General features: G+C 38.3%; 2 protein-coding genes across 11 annotated transcripts in view; one reads left to right on the forward strand and one right to left on the reverse strand.

Annotated features, from left to right (window-relative positions):
* kcnab2a (potassium voltage-gated channel, shaker-related subfamily, beta member 2 a) overlaps nucleotides 1–22,742 on the forward strand; it is a 67,143-nt gene extending 44,401 nt beyond the window's left edge. For all 6 annotated transcript variants that reach the window (XM_038307851.1, XM_038307852.1, XM_038307849.1 and 3 more), the window contains 12 exons: nucleotides 1,003–1,040; nucleotides 1,311–1,390; nucleotides 7,433–7,477; nucleotides 7,982–8,026; nucleotides 8,696–8,739; nucleotides 8,884–8,970; nucleotides 10,291–10,376; nucleotides 10,484–10,604; nucleotides 12,666–12,760; nucleotides 13,645–13,765; nucleotides 16,068–16,156; nucleotides 19,098–22,742. In XM_038307851.1, coding sequence (XP_038163779.1) covers nucleotides 1,003–1,040; nucleotides 1,311–1,390; nucleotides 7,433–7,477; nucleotides 7,982–8,026; nucleotides 8,696–8,739; nucleotides 8,884–8,970; nucleotides 10,291–10,376; nucleotides 10,484–10,604; nucleotides 12,666–12,760; nucleotides 13,645–13,765; nucleotides 16,068–16,156; nucleotides 19,098–19,187 — 941 coding nt within the window. In that variant the 3' untranslated portion in view covers nucleotides 19,188–22,742. The remainder of the gene's footprint in view (nucleotides 1–1,002; nucleotides 1,041–1,310; nucleotides 1,391–7,432; nucleotides 7,478–7,981; nucleotides 8,027–8,695; nucleotides 8,740–8,883; nucleotides 8,971–10,290; nucleotides 10,377–10,483; nucleotides 10,605–12,665; nucleotides 12,761–13,644; nucleotides 13,766–16,067; nucleotides 16,157–19,097) is intronic.
* Nucleotides 22,743–22,787: 45 nt separating this feature from the next.
* The window catches only part of megf6b (multiple EGF-like-domains 6b), a 94,208-nt gene continuing 92,359 nt past the window's right edge, over nucleotides 22,788–24,636 (reverse strand). For all 5 annotated transcript variants that reach the window (XM_038307843.1, XM_038307844.1, XM_038307845.1 and 2 more), the window contains one exon: nucleotides 22,788–24,545. In XM_038307843.1, the coding sequence (XP_038163771.1) occupies nucleotides 24,484–24,545 (62 nt within the window). In that variant the 3' untranslated portion in view covers nucleotides 22,788–24,483. The remainder of the gene's footprint in view (nucleotides 24,546–24,636) is intronic.

Raw genomic sequence — 24,636 nt, forward strand, 5'->3', positions numbered from 1 at the left:
AAGAAAATGCAAAAAAAATAAAATAATTTAAATAATTATCATGGCGATGGAAGATGATGCCTGGTTAAGAAGTATGCCTTATTTTCAAGGAGTTGGCAACCCTAAAATCACTGTACTGTAACATTTCAAAATTAAAAGTGTAAAGTTAATTTATGACATTAATTTATCTTTTAAAGTGTAATACATCTTTTTTTTAATGCTGCTCCTTTTTATTCAGTTACTGAATTTACTTTAAGGAGTCCTACCTGGAATGTTACTTAAACAATCCATCTGATATTAGCTTTAAATTAATGTTTAATCAACGGTAGGAGAAAAACAATTGAACAGAGCTCATTATGTCCCGTTTTACATCCCTTTTTTATCTCTTTTGAGAGTACTGTACATGAAAATTTTTGGTTGTGATTACGTGCGTTTATGTGGTTATAGCATTAGCGACATTAGCAGTCTGCCATGGTTCATTTACCATAATTTCCTCTCTTTTACAATACGTAAAAAAATTACACAATCACATTTAACCAACCGCCTGCTGGTGAGTTCCTCAATTGAATTCCCCCTTTTGGGAATGCTAATATTAGCAAGCTTCCATTACTGATGTCAAAACAGGTGCAGGGTCAGAACTGCGCATTGTAGAGAACGCGCTCTTGTGGGCATTTCTAATTTGCCGAAATAATCCAAATGAATCAAACCAAGCAAATCTTTTACTTTTCTAATAATTTCCTGGAGAGTTTTAAATTGTGCCCAAAGCTGACACACACCATTTAACATGAAATAGACACATTGCCAGGTGATGACTCTTTTATTTAATATTTTCAGATATTGTAATGTATTGAAAAGCAACACCTGCTTGTCTGACTGCTGCTTTTAAAACAAAAATGTACTCACAGTGTTACCTATTTGGGCTAGAACCTGTTTCTTGCAGGTGATGTGCTGTTTTAGAACATATGGCTTTTCTCCTCACCCATTTCTTTGTGTGTGTGTTTGCCTCCCTGTTATCCTCTGCAGGAACATGGGTGACATTCGGTGGGCAGATAACGGATGAGGTGAGAGCAGATGGATCCTCTATTAGTCAAATCTTGATATTAAAAACATTCACAGAGAAGTTCTTTCCCAGAATGTTCAACAAATCAAGTTTAGTTACTTTTTCAGTAGATCTATCACTACAAAGTGTCAACAGCATAATAACACACGTTATTAAAAGATACTGTTACTATCTTTATTTTTGTGAAAGCAGATGAATAATTAAGAGGCTATAATGCTTTGCATCAGCCCCCCCACCCCCGTCTGTTTCTTACCCCTTGTTTTCTCAACAGATGGCAGAGCAGCTGATGACTCTGGCCTATGAAAACGGCATCAATCTGTTTGACACAGCGGAGGTCTACGCTGCTGGAAAGTGAGTGTATCCTGTATCGCTGTGACGACGAACCTTAACAAGCTGCTGGTTAATGATAGGTTGGGAGTCCACCCAGTGCAGAGAAATGATGCACCTAATCTGTGGAGCACTAATAAAAATCCATATTGGTGATTGCATGAACAGTCTGTACCGTTCTCTGTTGTGCATAAATATCTGGTCAGCCTGCAGAAAAGATGCACTGATTACTGGTCAAAGCTGGCAGTCCAGACCCTCTCTTCTTGCTTCTTTAAGTAATCAGTTACTTCCTGACTTCTTGTTTAAATAAATATGCTCCTTTTTTGGAAAAGAACAGGAACAAAAAAAAAGTAAGGTGTCATTTTACCAAATTTAATTGTTCCATATGAGCTTTTTTAAATCATTTAATCTTTGACAGATACCTAGCCTCCACCTGGAAATTACTTCTGAAGAACTAGTCAGATTCTTTATTCCAGAAAACCTTTTGTTTCTCTTTAAAAAAATGTTTTATTTTGACTCAATCAAGCATCAAAATCATAACTGTAGAGTGATAGAATGGTAAAAATGCTGAAAGCTGCACAATAAACCTCTATTTTTAGAGAAAAAAAAATAGCCTATTACCATAGGATCTATATAATAAAATTTAGTCTGTCATTATTTGAACTAATCTTGGAATATGACCATCATTGTCTTCATAAAACATAGCCCCAACTTTGGATTAAAAGCATAACTAAACCATTTATTTTAAGTTTCCTATTCATTCTGGGATATTTCTAGAACTGGACATACATCATTTGATTGTGGAGAGATCTGCGATTTTGGGATGAATTGTGCTTAATGTATTAAATCAACTCAAAGGAATGCAGAACTGTGAAGTGGGAGGATGTTAAACAAGTTTTTTTTATATAGGTAACTAGTCTCCCTGAATTAGCATATGGTTCATCCACCTATTGCTACAATTAAATCTGTAAAACCATTATTTAAATGACCAGTTGTTGATTGGGTTTGCTAGGTTGCCATGCAGTTTGCATATACAGATGGTAGATTGATCAATGCTCTGTGAAGTGTTCAGGGCTTTTAATACTGTTTCATGTTTTAACCCCAGAAAGGAACCTCCTGCTTATCAGGTCTGATAATTGCGTTTTTTTTTCCCCCATTGTGGACTAATCTGCTTTTTACAATGACTTGGAGGCTTTGAAATAATCTATGGGATTATCCTTTGTGAAACCGTATATCTGATTAACTACAACATTTCTGTTTTAATCTGCTGAGAATATTTGACTCTATGACTTTTGTTTTCAAAGATGCAGAGGTACATTTCTCCAATGTGAGATCAATAAAGTTCAATTATTATTATTATCATCCACGAGTATTCAGTGCTGTTTACTGCATAATTAGTAGAATAACTTTTGTCTTCAGTTAAAACAAAGTTGTTTTGGGGTATGCCTCTTCAAACTTTGCATATAGATTTTAATTTCGCCCATTATACTTTACAAAATAACTCATTTTAATCAGATTGCTTTCAGTCACTTTCAAACAATGACACAGATTATAAACTACTGTAGATTTAGTTCATGCTCTGATCTCATCTAACCAATTAGACTGTCTCTGGAGAACAGCTGTATCTTCCCCACATAATGCTGCCAACACCAGTTTTTACCCTCCTGAGGGGAGCTAAATGCAGATCCAAATATATCTCAGTTTTATTTGAAAACAAATGCTCACAGTATTTCTGGTTATTCTCTTAGATGATAATCAGAAATACTGTAGTTATAGACGGAGAAACTGGGTTAAGGCAGTATTAATATGTAAATATTTCTTGACTAATTTCTCTGCATCAATATATAGACCACCATTTTGCAGAAGACTGAGATAAACATGCTCAACTAAACATTTGCTGTTTATTCCTCATTATTGCCTCTGTTATCAGCAACCGCACACATGGTCTCAGTATTTAAAATTCTGAAAGAAATGTTCAGAGCAGCATTCTGGTTTCTTTCATGCTGAATGCACAGAAAATGGCTGATGTGCAAAAAAAAATGGCGACAAATCGGCTGCCCAATTACGGTGAAACCTGAAAGTAATACAATCTTTTTCATCCACGAACCATGCAGCATTATATCACAGATCCTTCTGTCGGTCAAAGCTTCGATTCAGCACCATATAGACCTAATTTATGGCTAAAAGGAAAGCCAGCACGCTCCAGGCAGACTGTACCGTACATTTGGACAGTCAAATTACTCACTTTACACAAGGGCAGCCCTACAGCTATGTGGGTGAGACACACACACACACACAAACCTACTGTAAACTCACACTAAGAATATTCCTGCATTGTTGCTAAAAAAATGTCAGTTCAGCTGGCTGGATGTGAGGCAGCAGTGCAGCTAAAGTAGAGGTTAAAGCAGAGGCTAAAATCATGTTTTAATTGACTGAAAGAATCCAGCAAACCACTAGACAAGAAAAAAACAGTGTTTTGGGGGGACATCTAAATATTTTACTGCCCTGATCTTAAATAAGTTACTGAAAAACACGTAATTGTGTGAATAATGAAAACAACTCAAAGAGGGGAACAGTAGAAGGAAAGCACTCAGGTGAACAAGAAAATAATTATTTTCAGTTCATTACAAGATTCACTGACTTCCATTCAGGATGTTCTCATTTTTTACTTTGCCATAATTATGTTAAAAATAATTTATTTATTGACAACCTTCTGGGAAATCTAGGGAACAAACACATCCACATGGATAAAACCCTTCAAGTGATATCAGTAAAATCAGCAGTCTCATACATAAGGAAGCATATGGTGACGATTTACACTTCACATCTATCAAACTACTCTGCTAACTGCTCTCAGCGGAGAATAAAGGTAATGATTCTGAAAGTTAGCACAGGATAGTATAGAAGGAAAATTTCTATACCAAACTGGGAAATAAAATATTTAAAGCAGAGAGTAGGAATGGGAGACTTTTTTATAGAGCTTTTTTTTTTAATGAAAGATGTATATCTGATAGCTATTGGTTCTTTTTAATCTAATTTAATAACATCTCTGCCGCTTAGCCTTATATTAGAAATAAAATTCTACCAAAACAAACAACAGCTTCCAGATGTACCAGACTCACGGAAAACAACAAACACTAAAACCTGGGCCAAATAATTGTCTAAACACCAAACAGCATCAGGGGTGCTTAATACCTGGGGACATAAAGCCTTTTAATTTGTTAACCAATTTGAATCTGTTGATTGATGTTTCTTTGAATTGGATAAAACTGAGCTCTGATTACTAATCTTTCCCTTTTTGTGTTTGAGAACAAAATTTCGCATCATTTTGTAGTTTTCATTCAATAGCTATCAGAGCTCTTTAAATTAACTTTTTATTTCATAAATGTTATCCAGTCAATCATAGGACATCATACTAGGCTGGTTCTTGCACGATTGCTTCACATTTTTTATTCCCTCAGCAACAAGAGCAACACACAGTCATATACATTTGTAGCCTAGTAAACTAGCCACAGCGGCCAAAATCATTTTTGCCTGCGAGTTTGACCTAGCCTCGATCAATGCCCGAGGCTCTAGAACTGGTGGGCCAATCACTACGCAGAGATGTCTTTTGAATTTTTGGACACAAAACGAGGGCTGGACGACAAAGCTGCTTGACGCTGGCACAATAAGGAAGATGGCAACAACTATTGAACAGTTCTCGTTTGACTCAGCTTTGGAATCAATTTTGGAAGGATTAAGCTTGGGGTTTTCGGTGAAATGTGAGCAGGAAGAGGCTCTACGCTCACTCATTTTTAAGAAGGACGTATTCGCCGTTTTACCGACAGGCTGTTTGTTTACACTCGCCCACCAGCTTTCTGTCGGGCTTAATACGTTACAGTAAGTGGCGCTCATTGGTCAGAGCGTTGACCAATAGGCACAGACATGGTTTGAAAAACAACGGGTTGTTCTCATCAACAATCTTCAAATGTCTCATTCATCGGGGCCAGACTAAATTACACATTTAATCTCACATTTAGTCTGGTTTATCTGGTTAACTGATTTGCAGATTTGTAAGAAATGTGGGGTTAATATAATTGCCTGATGGTTAAAAAAAAGTTATTCACAAAGCATCTTAAGCCTTATGCTTATGTTGATGCTGAAAAGAGGTCTTTTAGTGAGTTCTAAGCAGAAAAAAATATGGAAAAAGAGCATAGAGATAGAGCAACCCACTTATAGTAGTAATTATATTAAAATTTTAAAACGACAAAAAAAAAGATTGTATTTAGCAAAAAATGAAAAACATTTCCGTCTGTCAATATGCTCTACCCAGAACTCCTCCAGTGGAAGAGTTTTATTTTCCCATGGTTTAATTCTATTATTAAAAAAATGTCTTTGAAGAACCTTTTGTTATCAGATTATTAATTGATTAATCTAAAAAAAATTATCAACAGATATGGATTAGCAAAATAAAAATTGGTTGCAGCCCTAGAGTATCCTCAGGCTCTTATGTGTGCCATAATCTCCTCCGAGTTTGGATTGCAGAACATGGCAGTGCTTCTCACCTTCCAGGCTAGTGTGTGAAAACGGAGCAATCAATGCATTGATCTGCTCGGCAATGAGCTTCCAAGTCTGCCTCTTAGAGCTCGCCATGATCCCTGGATCAAATGTAGCCTGAAACACTTCTAGATATTCCACCATCTAATCATAGGTCCAGTTCGGTTTTCTCCTATTTTATGCATGTTATGATCTTTTGTCCAAAACAAACTGCTTTTTGTTTATAAACAATTGGTTCACAATAAAAAGCTGACTCTTAGTCTTATTTCTTTATTAACAACTTTTATATTCAGGGGTGTTGCTGGCAGGGTCACCTAGTGGTGCTTTGAAATGTTGCTTTCACCGATTCTAAGATCTACTATAAACCCTCTGATTTCGAGCCAACTGATTTCTTGGGGATCTAATGTAACTTTTTCTCTACTTACAAAATATTCATAGATTAATAAGTAGAAGGTCAATTATCTACTGTAGTAATTAGTCGTATCTTAAGGATCGTCCTAAGATATTGCTCCTCATTGCTCCTTGTGTTCCTCATCATTGTTCTCATTTTAATAAATTATTTAGCTCCAGCTAGAATGTTTCTGAAATGAAATCCCAAATGCTACATAGATTAATTCAAACATATATTTTTGTGTCTGCCCAACAAGAGGATTTACATTTGAACTAAAAGTGAGCAACAACATGATATTTAGGATTTCCCATCTTTTTCTCTTGTTTGTTTTTTTTTTTGCTGTTGTTTTTTTTTTACAAAAGGATTTTTAAACATTTGGGTCATCATTTATAAAAACAGTCAAGGGTCTGTATTTACAGAGTGCCTTTTTTTAGTTAGGGGACTCCAAAGCTCTTTACATTACGTTCAGTTTTTCACCCATTCACGGAAACCTTCACGTTGCCGTACACAGGCGACACCGGGCCCTCTGATCTGACCACTGTCAGTCCTTCCACCATCACTCCATTATCCTACCAAAGAAGTGATGCAAATATATCCCTATTTTACTTTTATGATTGACAGACGTCTAAAGTTTTGTCTTGAACTGTCCTCGTCTGATTCTCAGAGTATCCTTTTGCTCAAAGTCTTTGATTCCAGCTTGCAGCCTGGTGTTTAGCTCTACAGATACTGGTTCCTGACACTAAAATAAAAGCAAAAAGACAAAACTCCTTCCTCTCTGTTCATGGCCTCAGTGTCTGAAAGACTTTCATTGAGCAACCGGGTGTCATCTCATTGTTTGTCAGAGCAAGAGAACCACAGAGACACAAACAGCTTTCTGGCCAGTCCTAATGAGCCCCATGTTGATAGTAATATCGCTCATTAGCACCCCTTCAGCTTTTAATGAGACACCTAGCGGTGTCTCAGGACCCGCTGACTCTGACCGGCCCTCTGATTCACACCATCAGATCCTTAACAGGTGCTCCTTAGAGTGTGGGGTGTGCACTCAGCGCTTCAATTTAATCCAGAAATCCAACCTTAACCCTCACATCTTCTTAGCGCTATCTTAATTTAATCTCTGCTTCGTTTTGTTTGCTTTGCAGGGCAGAGGTGGTGCTCGGGAACATCATAAAGAAGAAAGGATGGAGGTATGGTCTCTCTGTAATCCAGCCTGATGCTTTTAAATTTCCGTTGCAGCAACAGAGCTCGCCTGATGTATCTTTTATCAACCCTCATCTCTAACCTGATAGTAGGCTTTGTAATATGTGTTGTGAAGCAGAACAGTAAGGTCCCAGTCCACCAAACACTAAACTAAAGGAGGCCTTTACTCCAGTGTTCCTTCTCAACGAGGCTGAATAATGGATGAACTTCTTGTTGATCTGTGATTAGCTTTTGTAGTTGATTTCAGATCAAGGTCTAAACTTGCACCAGAACACGTCAGTATCGCACATTAAATAGTAAAGTTTGAATTCATTATTCCCCTACAGATGTGTGTAAGTTACCCGTTATAGTATGTGCTGGAAAACAAGACCAGACTCTTGTGCAAGATGCAGAAATCACTTGTCTCCTCTGCATTAGTTTGAGGTTTTCAGTGACTCAGCGGGTTCATGTGGCAGCTGTTTTAACAGATGTGCTGTCATCTTCTGTTTTAGACGCTCCAGTCTGGTGATAACCACAAAGATTTTCTGGGGCGGCAAGTAAGTTTTTATCCTGATGCCAAATGAAAAACTATCCCCTTGTGTAATTTCTCCTGCCCCATCTGATGCCGATGCCCCCGCCGGTAATGGGATCATATGTCAACTGTTGTCAGGTTCTTCTAAGTGAAGCTGAAAACATCTCATGTTTCACGGATGATCAGATGATGTTCTCTCTGCACTAGGCATACTAAGAAAAATATTTAAATGTCATTGTATTAAAAAACAAATGAAATAAATAACTTAAATTTTGCTGAATACTTTTATTTAATATTTTTAGTTTTCCTTGTGTCTACCTCTCTTTCTACCAAAAGTCTGACGGATAAAAATAGGTTTTGCTCTGGTACATCAGTCTCCACTCACCCCTTCCCTTATCGTTTCCTTAGTGTATTAAGTGTAGCAAGAGACCTTCAAGATTGAGGAGTAGCGAGCCTCAGAAATGCTGGTTAACACAGCAGCTGCAGTGTAGCAACACTTTGGATTGAAACAGAATGACAATATTATTGTGTATAGCAAATATTCTGGGACAGCATTTGTTATCCTGACAGGTCTATCGAGGGAGGGGTGGGGCTTAAAGCCATAACTTAGACCTGGTTCATTCTGAAAATGGCTAGTTGGAAGAAAGCAGCTTAATAACTTTTAATAACTCATAGTCTGCTTCCTGTTTTACAGAGCAGAGACTGAAAGAGGTTTATCTCGAAAACACATTATAGAAGGTAAGTATTGTTGCAACATGTTACTGGATTAAGTGAAAACTTCCCACTTATTAACTGCAGGTTAATATCTTCAGTATATTTGCTAATAAGGTTGGATGTTATAGGTGTGGAAACATGTTCATTTACTGTGGAGTTTCTTTTCAGGTTTAAAGGCTTCTTTAGAAAGACTGCAGTTAGACTACGTGGATGTAGTCTTCGCCAATAGACCCGACCCGAACACACCAATGGAAGGTAATTCTGTTTGTCCCACTGGATATTTCCACCTTGTTTTTGTTTTCCTTTTGTTTAGAAATGTTTCTATGAAAAAAAACCTCCTATTCGTCTCTATGACTACTGCAATGCGAAGACTTGGATGTACTATCCTTCTGTAACTGAAACGTCTATTTTTATACGCCTCCTGTGGTCCGGGTGCTTCCACCTCCACAGTGGGAATGATGATAGATGCTGATGCTGGAGACCTTTAAATGGCAGCATTTCTAACTGTGTGTGGGCTCAGCTGGACGCTCAGTGTCCATCTGTTGCAGCGGTAGAACTTCCTCTCACGGTTAAAGTTGAGCCTAAGGTCACGTTTCTGCCTTTAGTTTGTCGCTTCACTGGACTCGTTCATTAAAAATTATCTCACATTTCTGAAAAATGCTATTTTTTATTTGTTACCACCATTTAACTTAGTGGTTAAACCATTCATTTTGTTCCTAACTGAGGGGGTAAACAGAGTCAAAAAGATATTTAACTGCTCCTCTTTCACCTCAGAAAAAATACCTCTTAAGCCAAGAATCCACAGAATGATAAGAAGGAGCGATTTTTTTCCAGAAGCAGGGCATCCGTAAAGTTAATAGATGGTTGCAGGATTACTGAGGGGTTGATGCAATCTTATTTTATTACATTCCTGTGCTTCTGCTCTTGTCTGGGAAGCCCGATCGTTATCTAACCCGTTTCATGTTTTGCTCCGCTGCCTCACACACAAAACAAACTGTCACTCCAGCCAATGAAAAGACAGAAATTAAAGCCAGGCGAAAGGGAGACTTCATTTGGCACGTGCCAGATTTGTCTCCAAATCGAAATCCCTTCTTTAAATAAGATATACTAATCTGAAGCTACAATGCTTTGAGATGAATCTCTTTAATATTCAACATGTCTATTAGAGGGAAGGAAAGTAATCATCCATGACGTATTTTTAACCCCCTCTGCTTAAGATACATAAGCTGCCATCCTGTGTGTCAACCCACTTTGTGTGCGATTAAAAATCTGAACTGCCGCACATATGGCTGTCATCTCTTATTCATCTCACTTGGCTCCTGTTTCATGTTGCATGCTTCAAATTTAAAGCAGATCCTTGTAAATATTAGCCTGAGTATCATTCAAGTCTTGCCTTGTTGAGAGCAGATGTCACGGTCATCAGGATTCTCTGGGTTCTAATTAACATAATTGCCTGTGATATTTGGATAACAAATGTATTTTTCTTTGTAAAATTAGAGCAGATTTATGGTGGAGCAGTGTGCTGCAGAAAACACAACAGCAGAGCTCAGGGTATTTTCCTATGCGTTTCTGCAGAAACTGTACGAGCTATGACGCATGTAATAAACCAGGGTATGGCCATGTACTGGGGAACATCCCGCTGGAGCCCGATGGAAATAATGGTGAGAAAACCAAAATGAGAATGTTAGAAATGAAAATTAAAGATTGGATTGATTTTCCTTCTCTTTCTGCTGATGCCTGATTTGGTTTATTTGATGTGCTTCTTTAGGAGGCGTACTCCGTGGCAAGGCAGTTCAACCAGATTCCTCCTATATGTGAGCAGGCAGAGTATCACATGTTCCAGAGGGAGAAGGTGGAGGTGCAGCTTCCTGAGCTTTTCCATAAGATAGGTGAGCATGGATCTAGAAGAAGAATAAATGTCTTTAAATGGTAACTGGGATGCGTGAGCTGTAGCTGGAATATTCCTTACCTCCTATTTAAAATTTGCATTATAAACATAACATTGGAATTAATGTTAGTTTTAAATAGAATCTTAGATTCAACGGCTTTAATTATAACACTAAAGTCAATTGATGTATTATAATGTTGACCGTTTTAGTTGGGTGGTCACAATGTTACAATTTCAAACTCTATATCATTAATCCAGGAAAATAATCAATGTCTTGATATCATTTTCAATACCTCTGGGATTAAAAATGACAAATAATTAAAGGCATAAAAGAAAATAAACTTAAGGCAAGGCAAATTTATTTGTATAGCACAATTCAGTACAAAGACAATGCAAAGGGCTTTACATGATTAAAATATAGGAAAATAAAACAGAATCAAAGCAAGTAGGAAAAAAACAACGCAGAAAAAAAAAAGAATATTAAAAACAGTTGGACTAAAGAAAATAAAAAAAAACTTGAACTAGTTAGATTAAAACATCAGAAACTCTGATTCCTCAGACGGACCATGGAACATGCTTTCTCACCAGAACTACAGAATCTACTTAAATAAATGTCTTAAATGGATAACAGACCTGAAATTAACAATAGCAAAAATATGAAAGCAACACTTATCTTTGGGATCAATAGCATACAGATTATGTATCTCGATGTAGTATTGATACTTTTGATAACCATTCTATTTTGGAATCATAGAATGGTTTTTATAGCAATTTTAATTTTCCAACATAGATTTAAAAAACATCAAATCACACATAAAATACATTTTAAATGTCTCCCTCGCTTCTACTTCATTAAAAATGTTTTTTTTTTATTTTAAATGTTGATGCCTTTAAAAAGTGGAAATGTTAAGCATTTAATTAACATTTACACTGACCTTTAGCTCAGCTAGTGATGAGCCAAAAAGGCTGTTTTTTACAGACTAATGTACTTTTTGCCTAAATTAAAAAGATTCAACAATGGCTATATTCCTAAATAGTTAATACTTGTTAGGATAATTATGATTGATGATGTGTGCGTTTATTACACCTTGGTAATGGCTCCCTGTTGTGCGTCAGAACTGATGTTTTAATCTAATTAAGACAGTTCCTCTGTTTGGATATACAGTTATAATCTTCATTCCGTACGTGACAAAGATTTGAAAATGTAATAAGAGTGGTGTCCTTCAGCTAAGAATGAAGTGTAATATTTTGATAAGGCTGGAGTCATGATATCTACTCATCTGCTAACGAGTATGATGTAAAATAAGATGATGTGGCAGATGTAATACATATAAGTTATGAAGTGTTACTTAAAGAGTCTGTCCTGAGTGATCTCCTTTCAGGAAAAAGAACCGGAGAGATATAGAGCATCAAGGTTCATACACAGAGCCTATCTTTAACATACTGCAGTTCAATTCTTTGTAATTTGAAAACCTGAGATGTTTATGTCAGAAAGGAAATAAGCCACATGATCAACACCATTAGCTAGCCTATATTTAATTTAAATGGAGTTATGTTCTGCACATAAACTTTGGCTTCTTTGATTAATCAAAATGTTTTTATTGGAACACAGAATTTACAGTTCAGTACTTTCGTCAGTCCTGAAGTCTTTTGTTGTGTATCTTTTTTAAGGGAGTATTACAAAAATGTGCTAACGGTCCACAAACCGCAACCATGACAAACAGTCAGAGTTCTTAAAGATTGCCTAGGAGCACCAAACAATACCCAAGATATAGCCGGAGCTTGACTTATGGAATGCTACAGACAGCTCTGGACAGCTCATTTCCCCTTATGACATCATAAAGGGCATAGTTTTTAAACAGAGCATTTTGAGCACACATTAAAAGGTGGAGAAAGATAATTATAGAGGTCAAAGGTTTTTTTTTTCTCATTTGTGAATCTCATGCGCAGGCTTCAGGACATATGAATGTTACAAAATGTTTATAGTATGAATTTTGCATAATGTTGGACCTTATAGTCAGCAACTCTTTCTGATGATGATGACAAACTCTTCTGTTTGTAGGTGTTGGGGCCATGACATGGTCTCCGCTGGCTTGCGGGATCATCTCAGGGAAATACGACGGCAGGGTGCCTCCCTACTCTCGGGCATCTCTGAAGGTAGACCCAGCACCATGCCACTGATCGGCAACCGCTCCGTTCATCTTTGTCACTCTCACTCCTCTGTGTTCCCCCTCCCCCACTGGTTGCAGCTTGTTTGTTTTATTATGCTTCTGTCTCTTTCAGGTTCGGTACCTCTGCATATTGTGCAGCTGTGTGTGTGTTGTCAGTGCCTTGTTGACATCGTCCACCTCTTCGATGTTGTTTATCTACCATCGGGCTCTGGCCCAACACATTTTAATGCACAGACTATATAACATACACATGCATGTATGTGTGCACAATAAAAAATAGTTCTAATCGGACACTCAAAAATAATTCAAGGTGATTTATAAACAGGTTTTCTTATAAGTGTGAGGGTATTAAGGTTTATGTGAACTAGTTTTTAAAAAGGAGATTTATCTCAGGGAACAGCCAGAAACTCATGAAACGTAAAAACCCTCCTTACCCTTCACGCTGTTGTGTCCCATTGTGGTGAAGTGGCATGTTTTATGTCTGTGGATTGTTTATCACTAAGTGGTTCATGAAACAGATCCCTTCTGTTGGTGTTGTTCAGTTCTTGCTTCGTGTTTGGCTCAGTGTTGCCTGTAGATGTTGTGTGCTTTTGGCACTTTAGCTGCGTAACCAATAGATTCTTTGACTGAGATGTTTTTCCCTCAGCTGGGCACTGCTATCTTATATTTTCAGTAAAGCGACCCAGCCCGATCAGGATTCCCATCTCTTAATAAAGATAAAAACGTGCTGTGTGAGAAGGAACAGCAGTGTTCACCCCAGCTGAGGTTTTGACAGCCGAAGACAGAGTCACATGTTTAAAAACAGGCCCTGGTGACACAACGGTGTGAGCGGGGCTGTGTTTTTGAGCAGGTGTGCTATGTTTTCAACAGGGCTACCAGTGGTTGAAGGACAAGATCTTGAGCGAGGAGGGCCGGCGTCAGCAGGCGAAGTTGAAAGAGCTGCAGGCAATCGCGGAGCGGCTGGGCTGCACACTGCCCCAACTCGCCATCGGTACGCAGATACACTCTGCCGCTCTCTCTCTTTCTGTCTGTCTGTCCGTCCCTCTGCCTCGGACGGGCCCGGGGTCAGTGGCGCTCTCGCAGCTGTCTGGTTTCACATGTTGTGTTGTCACGTGTCTGTCTGACTCACAGAGCACCTTCTTATATGAACGAGACATAAACACGGTATCGCCTACAAACATGGATCCAACTTATTCCTATAATTAGGACAGAAACATGCTGAATGTCAACACGTTGCATGCAAAAACGTAAACTGCGGTTGCCTCATGCATTTAACAGCTATGAGTCTCTGCATCAAAATAGGATCTACCAATCCAGCAAGTGACAGAAATCTATTTACTACTGGCAGCAAAGTGACAAACCTCCAAGGTGCAGAGTCCTGTTAAACCATCAGACTTTAGAAATGAGCTGCATAAATCACAGACTGCCTGCAATCTCAGATTGGATTGCTGCAGATTCTTCACCCTAACTGTAAAACACAGGCATAAATTAAGTTTCACAGCCCATTAGTGAACAGCCAATTTCCATAACTCCTCTCAGAGCTTCTAAAGGCTGCACAGCAGATTTATATGAACTCTGTCGTCCTTTAGACTCAAATGTTGTGGCAGAAAGAAAATACCCTGCCTTTAGCTTGAGGCTGTGCATTTGAAGCAGGTGTTAAATCCAGGAATCAGCCATTGAATATGACAAGTGAGCGAAGTTAATAGATGTTGGTGGAGTTTTTCAGGCCATTAGGCATCATGTATTTGTGTCAAATCCAGATGAAAAAGCTTCAAGTGTTCTCTTTACTGGGTAGTAATCTCAGTTTGGTAGAATTGCATTGAGTCATAATCCTACTATTTTTATAGCAACATTTTAACTCCCTTTGTGTTTTAATCTGATTTCAACTAAAGCTTCCTGAATTGCAAAAGCATTCAGTTGTATTGCGTAATACAGCCTCCAATTATAATCGCACACCGAGCAGGGATATGTTATTTTTGTGTCCGTTCTTTTTTTTTTTTTTTTTTTTTTTTTCAGGGCGATCGCAGAATGTCAGATTTCCTGCTTATCCTCAGCACAGTTCACTGATGAGAATTTAAAAAAGAAAAACTGCACCAATTTCTGTACTCTGAGAGGTTTGCAGATTTTGTCCTAGATCGTGTATCTGTGCTTCTTACGGATGATAATTTAGAGCAGCAATCCACATCCAAAGTGTCCTGGATCAAAGTAGACACAAAAGAGGAGGATCTATTCAAATGCCTGATATATCTATTGTGAAATGCATTCATCACAATAATTAGCCTTTTGTTTACAGAATCCAACTTTAAATGTCCACAAATCAAGCTAAGAACTACCATAAATATTAATGCAAAGATGCACCCTGAGCAGGTAGACAAAGAAAAACACAAATTTTAATGTAGTAAACATGGCTTAATTCACACTACTCTGCACCAGCAAATGAAGAAAAGTTTTAAAAATATGTGAAGGGGTTCCCTTAAAAGCACAGTGGGCTCCATATTTTCCATGGTTTAGTTTAGGGATTCTGAGAACAGCATGTTGTGCCCTGGATCAATCCTGAAACTGAATGTGAAGCTGTGGACACCTCATAAAACTAATATATGTAGGGAGTTTCTCTAGGTTAATATCCTGGTGCAGATGTGACACCCAAGGTGGTACCATTGTTTGAGGATGGCAGCTTGAATCATTTTTTTTTTTTAAGATTATTTTTAGGCTCTAGTGGACTTTATTTTGTTAGTTTTGAAAGTACGTAGACAGCAAAGTGGGTTACAAGAGAGGGGAGAGACGTTCGGCAAAGGTCAGCAGGATCGGGACTCACAGCTGTGACAGCTCGGATATTGGTCATGCGCTCATCCTCCACAGCATAGCAGGAATTACCTCCACACCATAGCAGGATTCCATAAACCCTTTTTTTAATCCAGTTCAAAACCATGTGATTAAAGTTGATTTCAATTATTCAGTGATCTAGGATGTTAGTGTTGCAGAGCAACTCCTGTGTAATTTTCTACTTGTTTAATGTATCCTAATCACTTTGAATGAGTACAGGATACCAAGCAACAAGGTATGAGATGCTCTTTTATTCATAATCAAACAAAATGCATCTAGGTTATTTGTTGTGTAACACTAATGTGTAGCGTACAGTAGCTAATATGTGTATCCAGTTATACTGTTATAGTTTACTTGGTTTCAATATGGAAAAAGTGTTATTTTGAGCAGCATGCGTTTGTGTGTGTGTGATGGATGTGGCCCGATGTGTGTGTTTGGTGATGTCATCAATGTTTACTGGTCTTCTGCAGCGTGGTGCCTACGAAACGAGGGGGTGAGCTCTGTCCTTTTAGGGGCGTCAAACACGGACCAGCTGATGGAGAACATAGGAGCGATCCAGGTGAGGCCGCAAAACGTTTTTCTGTTCCTGCAGAGCACATTAAGCATTTTTTTTTCTTAAAGCAAAACCCATCTCATCGGGCTCTGATTTCTCAGTTCTTCCACTCCTGAGTAGAGTTCGGCCTTTGAGCAGGCTTTACTGTACCATGTTAATAAGGTCAACCGCGTATCAGTAGCCGAGGGGATTGGAGATGCGCTCTCGACCACTTCCTGCTCGGCTGATAAGACTTGTTTTTTAATGGGGTTAGCATACTGGTTGGTTTTTACGTCCCTACTTCGTATTATGCTTGGCCTGCAGTAATGACCATCCCCTGTCTCCTTGATTTTTGATGCTTTGACTTCCCTCCCATGTCTGCTTGTGCGTGCTCTAAACCTGCCCTCTGTGCATTTGATATTTGGGCTTTAAAATGTTACTCTTACATTTCCTGAGGCATGTAGTTTTCCTTTTGCCAGACCTTTTTATCACACACCATGAATTACAACACAGGCACATATGGAAATGAGTTTTACTTTGAAAAGTGCAGAGAAACATACTTTCCACCTAAAATCTGTATTTTTTATTTATAATGTTAATAGTATTGGGTACATGTGGAATGGATTAAAAAATCTTGATGAATTCATTTGAATGCATAATAAAAAAATGTACCCACTGAATAATTGATGCATTTAAATTTTTAAATTTGACAGACTTCTTAGCATCACAACAACATGGGTGGAAATAACAAGGGGTTTGCAGCTTCTTCAGACTTATTGGTACCCCTAGGAAAGATATTAAAAAAAGCTAAAAGTCTTTTATTGTAGTAGTAAAACCCAAACTATTAAAAACATTCTCTTTACTCGTTTGCATTTGCATTTTCTAAACAGGACTGGTTGATTACAGCCGTTACTTTCCAATAACATTCTGGCCAGATTGTTTGACTTTCTTATGGCTCAGTCTGATATACTGTAGAGCTTTATGAACAGTATCTTTATGCTCATAGGTATGTGGAGAGATCATGAGGACAAAAAGCAACAAGAAGCCTTAGGAGAGTGAAAATCAATATCCTCATCACATTATTCCTTTTATAATATAATCCATAATGTTATATGTTCTGCCGAACTTCTGGGGATTTGAAGAATATTTATCTTAAATGAATCATTGAGAGCCAAGAAATATGACTCCTGTGATTCTTAATCAAAGGTTGGATTTCTACCGACAGTCGTTACTGCTGCAATAACAGCAAAACTTCTAACGCATATTTAATCTGAATGCCAAAAAATCTGGATAGTTGATAAACAACAATGTTCCATCTTTATAGTTTTAAATTCTAAGGGTGTATTCATGAAAAATGGTACAATGATAAAGCGGAGTGATGTTAATCTGAACTTGTGTTTAGGAATAATTAAGTTACTTAAAGCGTTTTGTACTCAAAGGCTAACTAGTGATGACCAAAGGGAAGGTAAGAGATCTGATGTTAATCAGGAGATCTTCAGCTGGATTGGCCATTAACACTAACCAAAGAAAAAAAAAAAACCTTGAACCTTTCTGATGTTTGCAGCATAAATAAAAGGCATAGGGAATGCAAGCAACACTTATCAGCTGTTAGTTTGTTGCTGCAGACAGAAAGTTAGAAGCTTTGGTATTTCTAAAAGGAACAACTTGTATAGAATTGTACTCGCATCTTGCAAAAAGCTGTTAAGAACAAAACAAGACTTTCCACAACATGTCTGCTGGCCCCCTGCTGTTGACGTCACAATGCAGCAATGCCACTCAGACACCTGTTTCTTACGAATCAAATCTTTTCTGGGCTAAATGTATTGTTACCAAGTCTTGTGTTTTAAGACAGAAGGAGATCTGCTATTTAACAAGGTGACACAAAACTTTTATTACTTGTTTTTATTAGGACTTGAGGTCAGGAGAGGATAAATGAAACATCTTAGAAAATTTCCTTCATGGAAATTTTACACAAAGAAAACAGTTCTACGTGTAGAAATTCGAAGGTTTTTGATGACAAGTTAAAAGTCATATAGCTTAAAGGTATAGTGGAGGATGCTCTTTTCCGGGGTGGACCATCTAAATTAGTGGTCCTCCTAATGTCAATCGTTCTGGTGATATGTTTGCGTAAGGCCTTTTACCCCAGTCTGCCCTTTACAACATAGTCCTACAGTTACTTTCAATAGTTTTCTTATCAGTCAGGTAAAATTTCATCAATCATCAGATAGACTAATATTACAGTTGCTCCTTAATCGACACACTAACGCTGCACCAAACTCATTCATGACCAAAGCATCATTACAGGCTGTGAGAGAGCAGATAACAGGAAGGCTGCAGCTATCATAATGCTTAACCCTTTTATTGCTAATGGAAGCGTAAAGCAACTCTGTACTATTCACCCTTTAAGAGGCGGATCTGTCATTGAATAAGTCATGTGCTCCGGGGCGCTGCTTTATGGCTGTCTGAGCTCACCTAAAGAACTAAGCTAAACGTTTTTGTAAGGCAACGAAACCAATATGATACTTACTAAACATATTTTTGGTTCTTTGATATACGATTTAATCTAGAGGGGTGAATGTGGCCTCCGTTTTACAAATAACTGCATGACTTCTCATTCTGCTGGTCTGTAGTGGTCTGCTATCGGATTCCAAAACATGGATAAGACTGTTTCATTTTGTAACAGTGCAATGTTGCCAGATACTTTCAGGAGGGCTTAGCCTGGAGGTCATGGGTCAAGCTATATGTGGCCTCCATTGTGTTCTGGGTACTCTTTGTCCCAGTTAGAGGTGTCTAGAAATCCTCCAACCTTTAAAACATATTAGAGAGGAATTGGTTAAACCAGCAAAAACGAGTCAGAAAACTGCGACAAATCTGATTGACGAATCTTGGTTTTTAAAATAAAATCTAGATCTGTTAATCTAATAGTAGTTTTTGAATCCAACATCATGTTCATCATTTCTCTTTACAGGTCCTACCAAAGCTGTCATCATCGATCACCCACGAGGTGGACAGCATCCTGGGGAACAAGCCGTACAGTAAAAAAGACTATCGCTCCTAACGGGTGCAATGGCCCCGCCCGGTAGGGCTGCACCCGGCCTGCAGCTGCAGCGCCCCACCTTTGCCTGATCCTCTGTTTGCTTGAGCTTTTACTGAGTGAGACCCTGGCGCATGAGTCTGGCCTCACCAAGGCCACGCAGGGCACCTCATTTAGAGTTACAGAGATAACAAAAAGGGGGAATAAATCGAGTCACCTCCGCAGGACGGGACGGTATATAAACTGAACAGTAAGAGAGGTTAGGGATATGCGCTCATAAGTAAATCAGTTATACATCTTATTCAGCTGAAAGTACTTTAAAAATCATGGAGAAAATTTAGGAAAAAACATCTTTTTAAAAAAACAAAACAAAAAAAAGCACATGCTTGCTTGGCAGCCAGACCTTTTTTTTTTCATAAACATTTTTCTAAAACTGAATGCAACTAAAAAAAAAAAAATCTATATATAAAGTTCATACTGTAGGAATATGAGAACTGCTGTTGCACATGTACCATAGACATGCATTTGTTCCTGAGACGTTCTGTTTACAAACACTTGTGTAAAAGTCCGTCAAAGTTTCTCTGTAAGAACGTTTGTGTTGTTGACGTCAGCGGGCCCCTCGAGGGCCTCTATCAGCACTTTAGTACTGTCAGTAAAGGTGTTTGGGGGAGGGGGGGTAGTTCTAAAGAAGAGAGAACATGAATATAAACATAGTCTTATGTCGTAACCATTGCACTATAGATTCACGTCGCTTCTCGTCCTCCCTGTGTTCCCGCTGACAGTACGCTTGTCCAGCCTGACGTACCGATGCTCCTGGTGGCCAGCAGGAGCAGCACTCGTCTGCATCACTGTGTTCCCCACCCTGCCGTTTTAAAGGCCGCACAGGAGGCGATGGCGTCTCACCTCTCCTTGATCGAGTTCTGTTCCAGTATTTGCCTTATTTACAGTTGCATCGTACTGTGCTTTGGGCTTCAGCGTAGGCAGGCAGCCCTCCTCCTTGGCTGGTCCCAGCTGAGGCTTCACTGTTGGGAGTGGGAGGAAGGAGGCACGTGTCCAGTTAATCAGTGGGCTGCAGCAGCTCAGGGAAACGGAGAGGGTGGTTTCATGTGGGCGTCAGTGTTTGGTAGGTTTATTTCGTTTGTTTTTCTTTTTAGCATGGCTCGAGCCAAAGATCTTTGTCTCTTTTTAGCTGACACACTTTTACTTCCTGCAACAATACGGGGTCATCCTTAAGCATGTGTTGTCCAGCTTGGTATATCTATTTATGGGATGGACTCTATTTCATATATCTTTACCTGACCAGACTCTTATAGTGGTTAGCAAAAATATGTCCTTCATATACAGAACGCGCAAGTAGTGCGGCCAAATGCTTTTAGTGCGGTAAGATTCGGCCTAAGCAGCAGAAAACCCGGCAGACCTGGTGCTGATGGCATCAGTGTTTGTCCTTTGGGGGGGTCTCTTACTGTGACTGAAGCACAAGCTGATCGCATGTGACACATCAGCCGATGGGGTGAGCAAGATGATGCTTCTCAGCTTTAAAAAAGTTGTGTACATAAATCTTTACAGCTCATATATCTCACTCTTATTTGAAGAAAGCTAAGAGAAAAAAAAAACAAGTGCAGATGAAAAAAAAAAACTTTCAGTGTTAATCAGAGATGTAAGCAGTTCTCAACAACTGAAGGGATAATCAGACGGGATATGTTACGTTTTTCTTTGAGATAAACCACTTTAGTGTGTGTGTGTAGACATGGAGATGGGATAAATAAACGAATCCTGCTCTTAAGCCTGCTGTAAAACATCCATGTTTAAGTCATATTTGCATCATTTGTTTTTGAGTAAATAAAACAAAATAGGTTTCACTCTGGAAAAATGAAAAAGTTAATTTATCTGTGAAGTTCCTGTCCTGGTATTTTCATATGCAGGGAGCGAAAAAGAAGTCTGAGACTTTGAAAAGGAAGTGGTGACATTTTAGGAAAAAAAAAACCACATGTTTGTTTTCTTTCTTTCCAAGAAGCAAGACTGACATTTTATCTAGATACATTTGCTAAATGGATCGCAGGGAGGAGTAGCTGGTTTACCTCAGTTTTACCGGAACCAAAATTCACCTGCAAGCATCTTTAAAGCTCCTCAATAAACGCATCAGACTGTTTTATGGCCAGGGCAGAAAGTTTGAACACTTCCTGCAGTTTGATGCCATTGTTCCAAATAAGTATGATTATGAATTTGAAATTTTAAGTCTCCTTTTTGAATTGTTCATTATGAGAAGAGTAGAACTTTCCTGAAGGCTGCCAGGATAGTTAGCTATCTGTTCAAAGCTAAAACCTTTCTAGATGTTTCATCAGGAGCTGTTGTCTCATTTATAAGTCATTTAGCCCAGACTGACATCAGCAGTATTAGATGTGAAATTCTAAACCAGGGGTACAAAGAGGCAGATGGGTGAATAGAGCAGGAGTCATTTAAATACATATCTGACTCCGACTGAAATGTTTAAAGCATTGTTACAGAGCGGTTTGTCTCAATGTGAGGCGCTTTTAGGAGCTTAATTTACTATTTTCATAAACAAACTAGTAGAAATTAAAGGGCTTGTACAGATCAGTATTGACCGTTTGAGAACTTCCCTATTTTCTTTGTGAGGACGTTTGTAAATGTGTCTCTGCTTCTTACTGCACATTTGTGGGGGTGAAAAATATCCATACGATGAACTTAACAGTCCTGACAGCCCGGTTCTGGCTGGTTGTAGTGGTTTCATTGTAGATCAGAATAAGGAGAATGTTCTTATCATTCTCTTCTGCTTTAAAAAGTGAGAAGTCCTAATTTGGTTTGTTTTCTCTGATTCATTGGTGATACAGTGATGCTCAGCACCAACACAATTAACAAATGAAGTAAATAAATACTTTCCTCAGGAGAGAGAATGAAGAATAACTCTTCAGTTTAGCATCTTGTTTAGAACCTGGAGGTGGATGGGTGTCAGTCTTCTTTTCAGAAGTAAAATAAACATGTTTCAGTAAATGTTTTCCTTTGAACTGTGCATCTCCTTGTCCCATTGCTGGTACTAGTAACTGCACATCGCTTGAATACCTTCATGTTTTGAGGCCTCTGTGTGTGGGTGTGTGTGATGCCCTAATCTGTGCAGGGAATTAAATGCTTTAAGAGTTCCTAGTTTTATCATGTTTCCTGTTCCGATGGTATGTTAAAGATCCAACAAATGGACAGAGTTTAGGTTATACAGAGAATATATTTTTATGTTTTAGCCTTTAAAGGCATAGAGAACATTAAACGAGCTGTTATTTTTATTTCCCATCATGCTGCATTATCCTGTCAGTATTGTATGGAGTTTAAGGAATGACCAAAACAAACGTGTGTGTGTGTGTGTTCTGAGGGATGCTCGGATGAATTCACTGAAGACCACGCAGTGGGAGCCTGGCATCTTCTGTACATACTCTGACCTTTGTGTACATACTTGTGGTTGTGATCACCTCTGCCTTTTTCTCTTTTTATTTGTAGTTTTACTTTTTTTTGCAGGCGTTGCTATCTGCACTGTGCTTGAATCTGAAACTTAGACAGGATGTACAGCTTCAATCTTTAACTGAAAAAAAATGAATTAATGATAAAAGATAAGAATGGTAAACCAACTAAGTGTGTCTGTCTTTATTTCTCAACTTGGTCATTGATCATTGATCAGCTGTAAAACATACAAAATATAAATATGAAGTAATTTTTACACAGAATCTACTTTAGGACAGTTTCTAGATTGTGTTGCTTCATTTAATGTGACTTAGATAAAAAAAAAAAATAACTTAGCTGTCCAACATTTAAGCGTGTGTAATATCCCATCATTCAACAGAGATACAGGTAATGTACTCATAACCTTTACATTGTGCAAGACTTACATTAGATTCATTTTTTTGTAGTCAGCCAACACAAATTACTGTACGTAAAGCCAACCAGCCATCCATCCATGTTTGATAAATCAAATATAAAGTTGTGGCTCTTGTTACTGTGACAACCTTAAACTCCTGTGCACAGAGTTGCCTTTATGATTTATCTAAGTATCTACCTGTGTGTAATTTAGTACAACTACAGCCGGTCTGTGAAGGCCTTGGAGGGTTAACTTTAGAACAAACTGCTTCCTGGAGGTAAATGGCAAACATAATTATGGAGAAGATTAGTCCCTGCAAGACTCTGGGCTTCAATTCTCCTAATATATTTGTAATGTAGCCCACATACACATGCATCCATAGAAACAGATTGTTGCATATTCCAAACACACAACAAACAATATCTGAGGTACGCTGCTGCCATTAAAGTTACCCTTAATAGTTCTCATTTGCATATTACATTTAAATATTATTTAAGTTAATTCAGGCAGCAAGGGCTTATTTATGAGGATTTATTTAATTAATTTGGCTTTGCATAAAGCACTATTCCACCCATTATCCAAAAAGGAGCAGATCAATGCAAAGCCAAACAGCAAGGAAAGAATCAGAAGCAAACAAGAGGCCACTGGATGAGCTGTAAAGGTCCAAAGCTCAGCAAGCAAAATCTGAGGATCATGTAGGTGATGCAATTCTGCTCAAGTCTGATCTGATTGGCTACACAGAGAACACACTATGAGAAATTATGGTCAACCTTTAGGGGAAAATCGGTCATAAAATTTCAGCTATAATGGAGTTTATATCAAGGTTTTTCAGTTTTAAAATAGTACAGACTGAGGTCTGATTTAAAAAACATATTATGCAAATATTGATCTTCATAGATGTCTACACATGTAGAAAGCTGGTGGAGAAAAACCCCCAGCAGATTTGCAGCTGCAGCTAAAAATCTATAGTCAATTGACTGAGGGGTGTGGCATACAAATAAACATTTTTAATGGATTTTCAGCCATTAGTCATTCTGTTTTGACTTCACAATAATTCATTACTTTGTGTTGCTTTGACATGAATCATAAGTGAATATATGAAAGTTTGTGGCTGTTAAAAGTGAAATGTAAAAAAATGGTATAATTTGGGTTCAACGTTTGGAAATTGCTGCCTTTTAATCACTATTAAAATCTGCATGAATTGCTCCTGGGAGGGTTTAATATACAGTGCCTGCAAAAAAGTTAAATTAAATGACTTTACAAGAGGTCTTGCAAATAATGTCCTGATGCTGCACTCTGCTTATGGGAATATAGTCACAGTTTTCCCACAGATCCAGGTTGCAACCTTGTTTTCAGCTGCAGTTCTCTTCAGAGTCTCTACAGAGGCTGCTGCTTCCTGTCAGACTTTTTCATTTCATTGTTCATCTGTCCCAGTTTCAGTTTTCCAGCTCTGTGGAGCTGTTATAATGAGTTATGCACGGAGTCCCCTCTGCTGCTTCCATAGCTGAGGAGTTGGGGTCCACCTGAGGGGAAATCAGCACATGAAGCAGAGCTGTGAGTCCAACACTCAGATCTGATCAAAACAAACTGAAAGAAATAAACAACACAGCAACA

The sequence above is a fragment of the Cyprinodon tularosa genome, unplaced genomic scaffold, assembly GCF_016077235.1.
Source record: "Cyprinodon tularosa strain WSP-4 unplaced genomic scaffold, ASM1607723v1 ctg621, whole genome shotgun sequence".
NCBI lineage: Eukaryota > Metazoa > Chordata > Actinopteri > Cyprinodontiformes > Cyprinodontidae > Cyprinodon > Cyprinodon tularosa.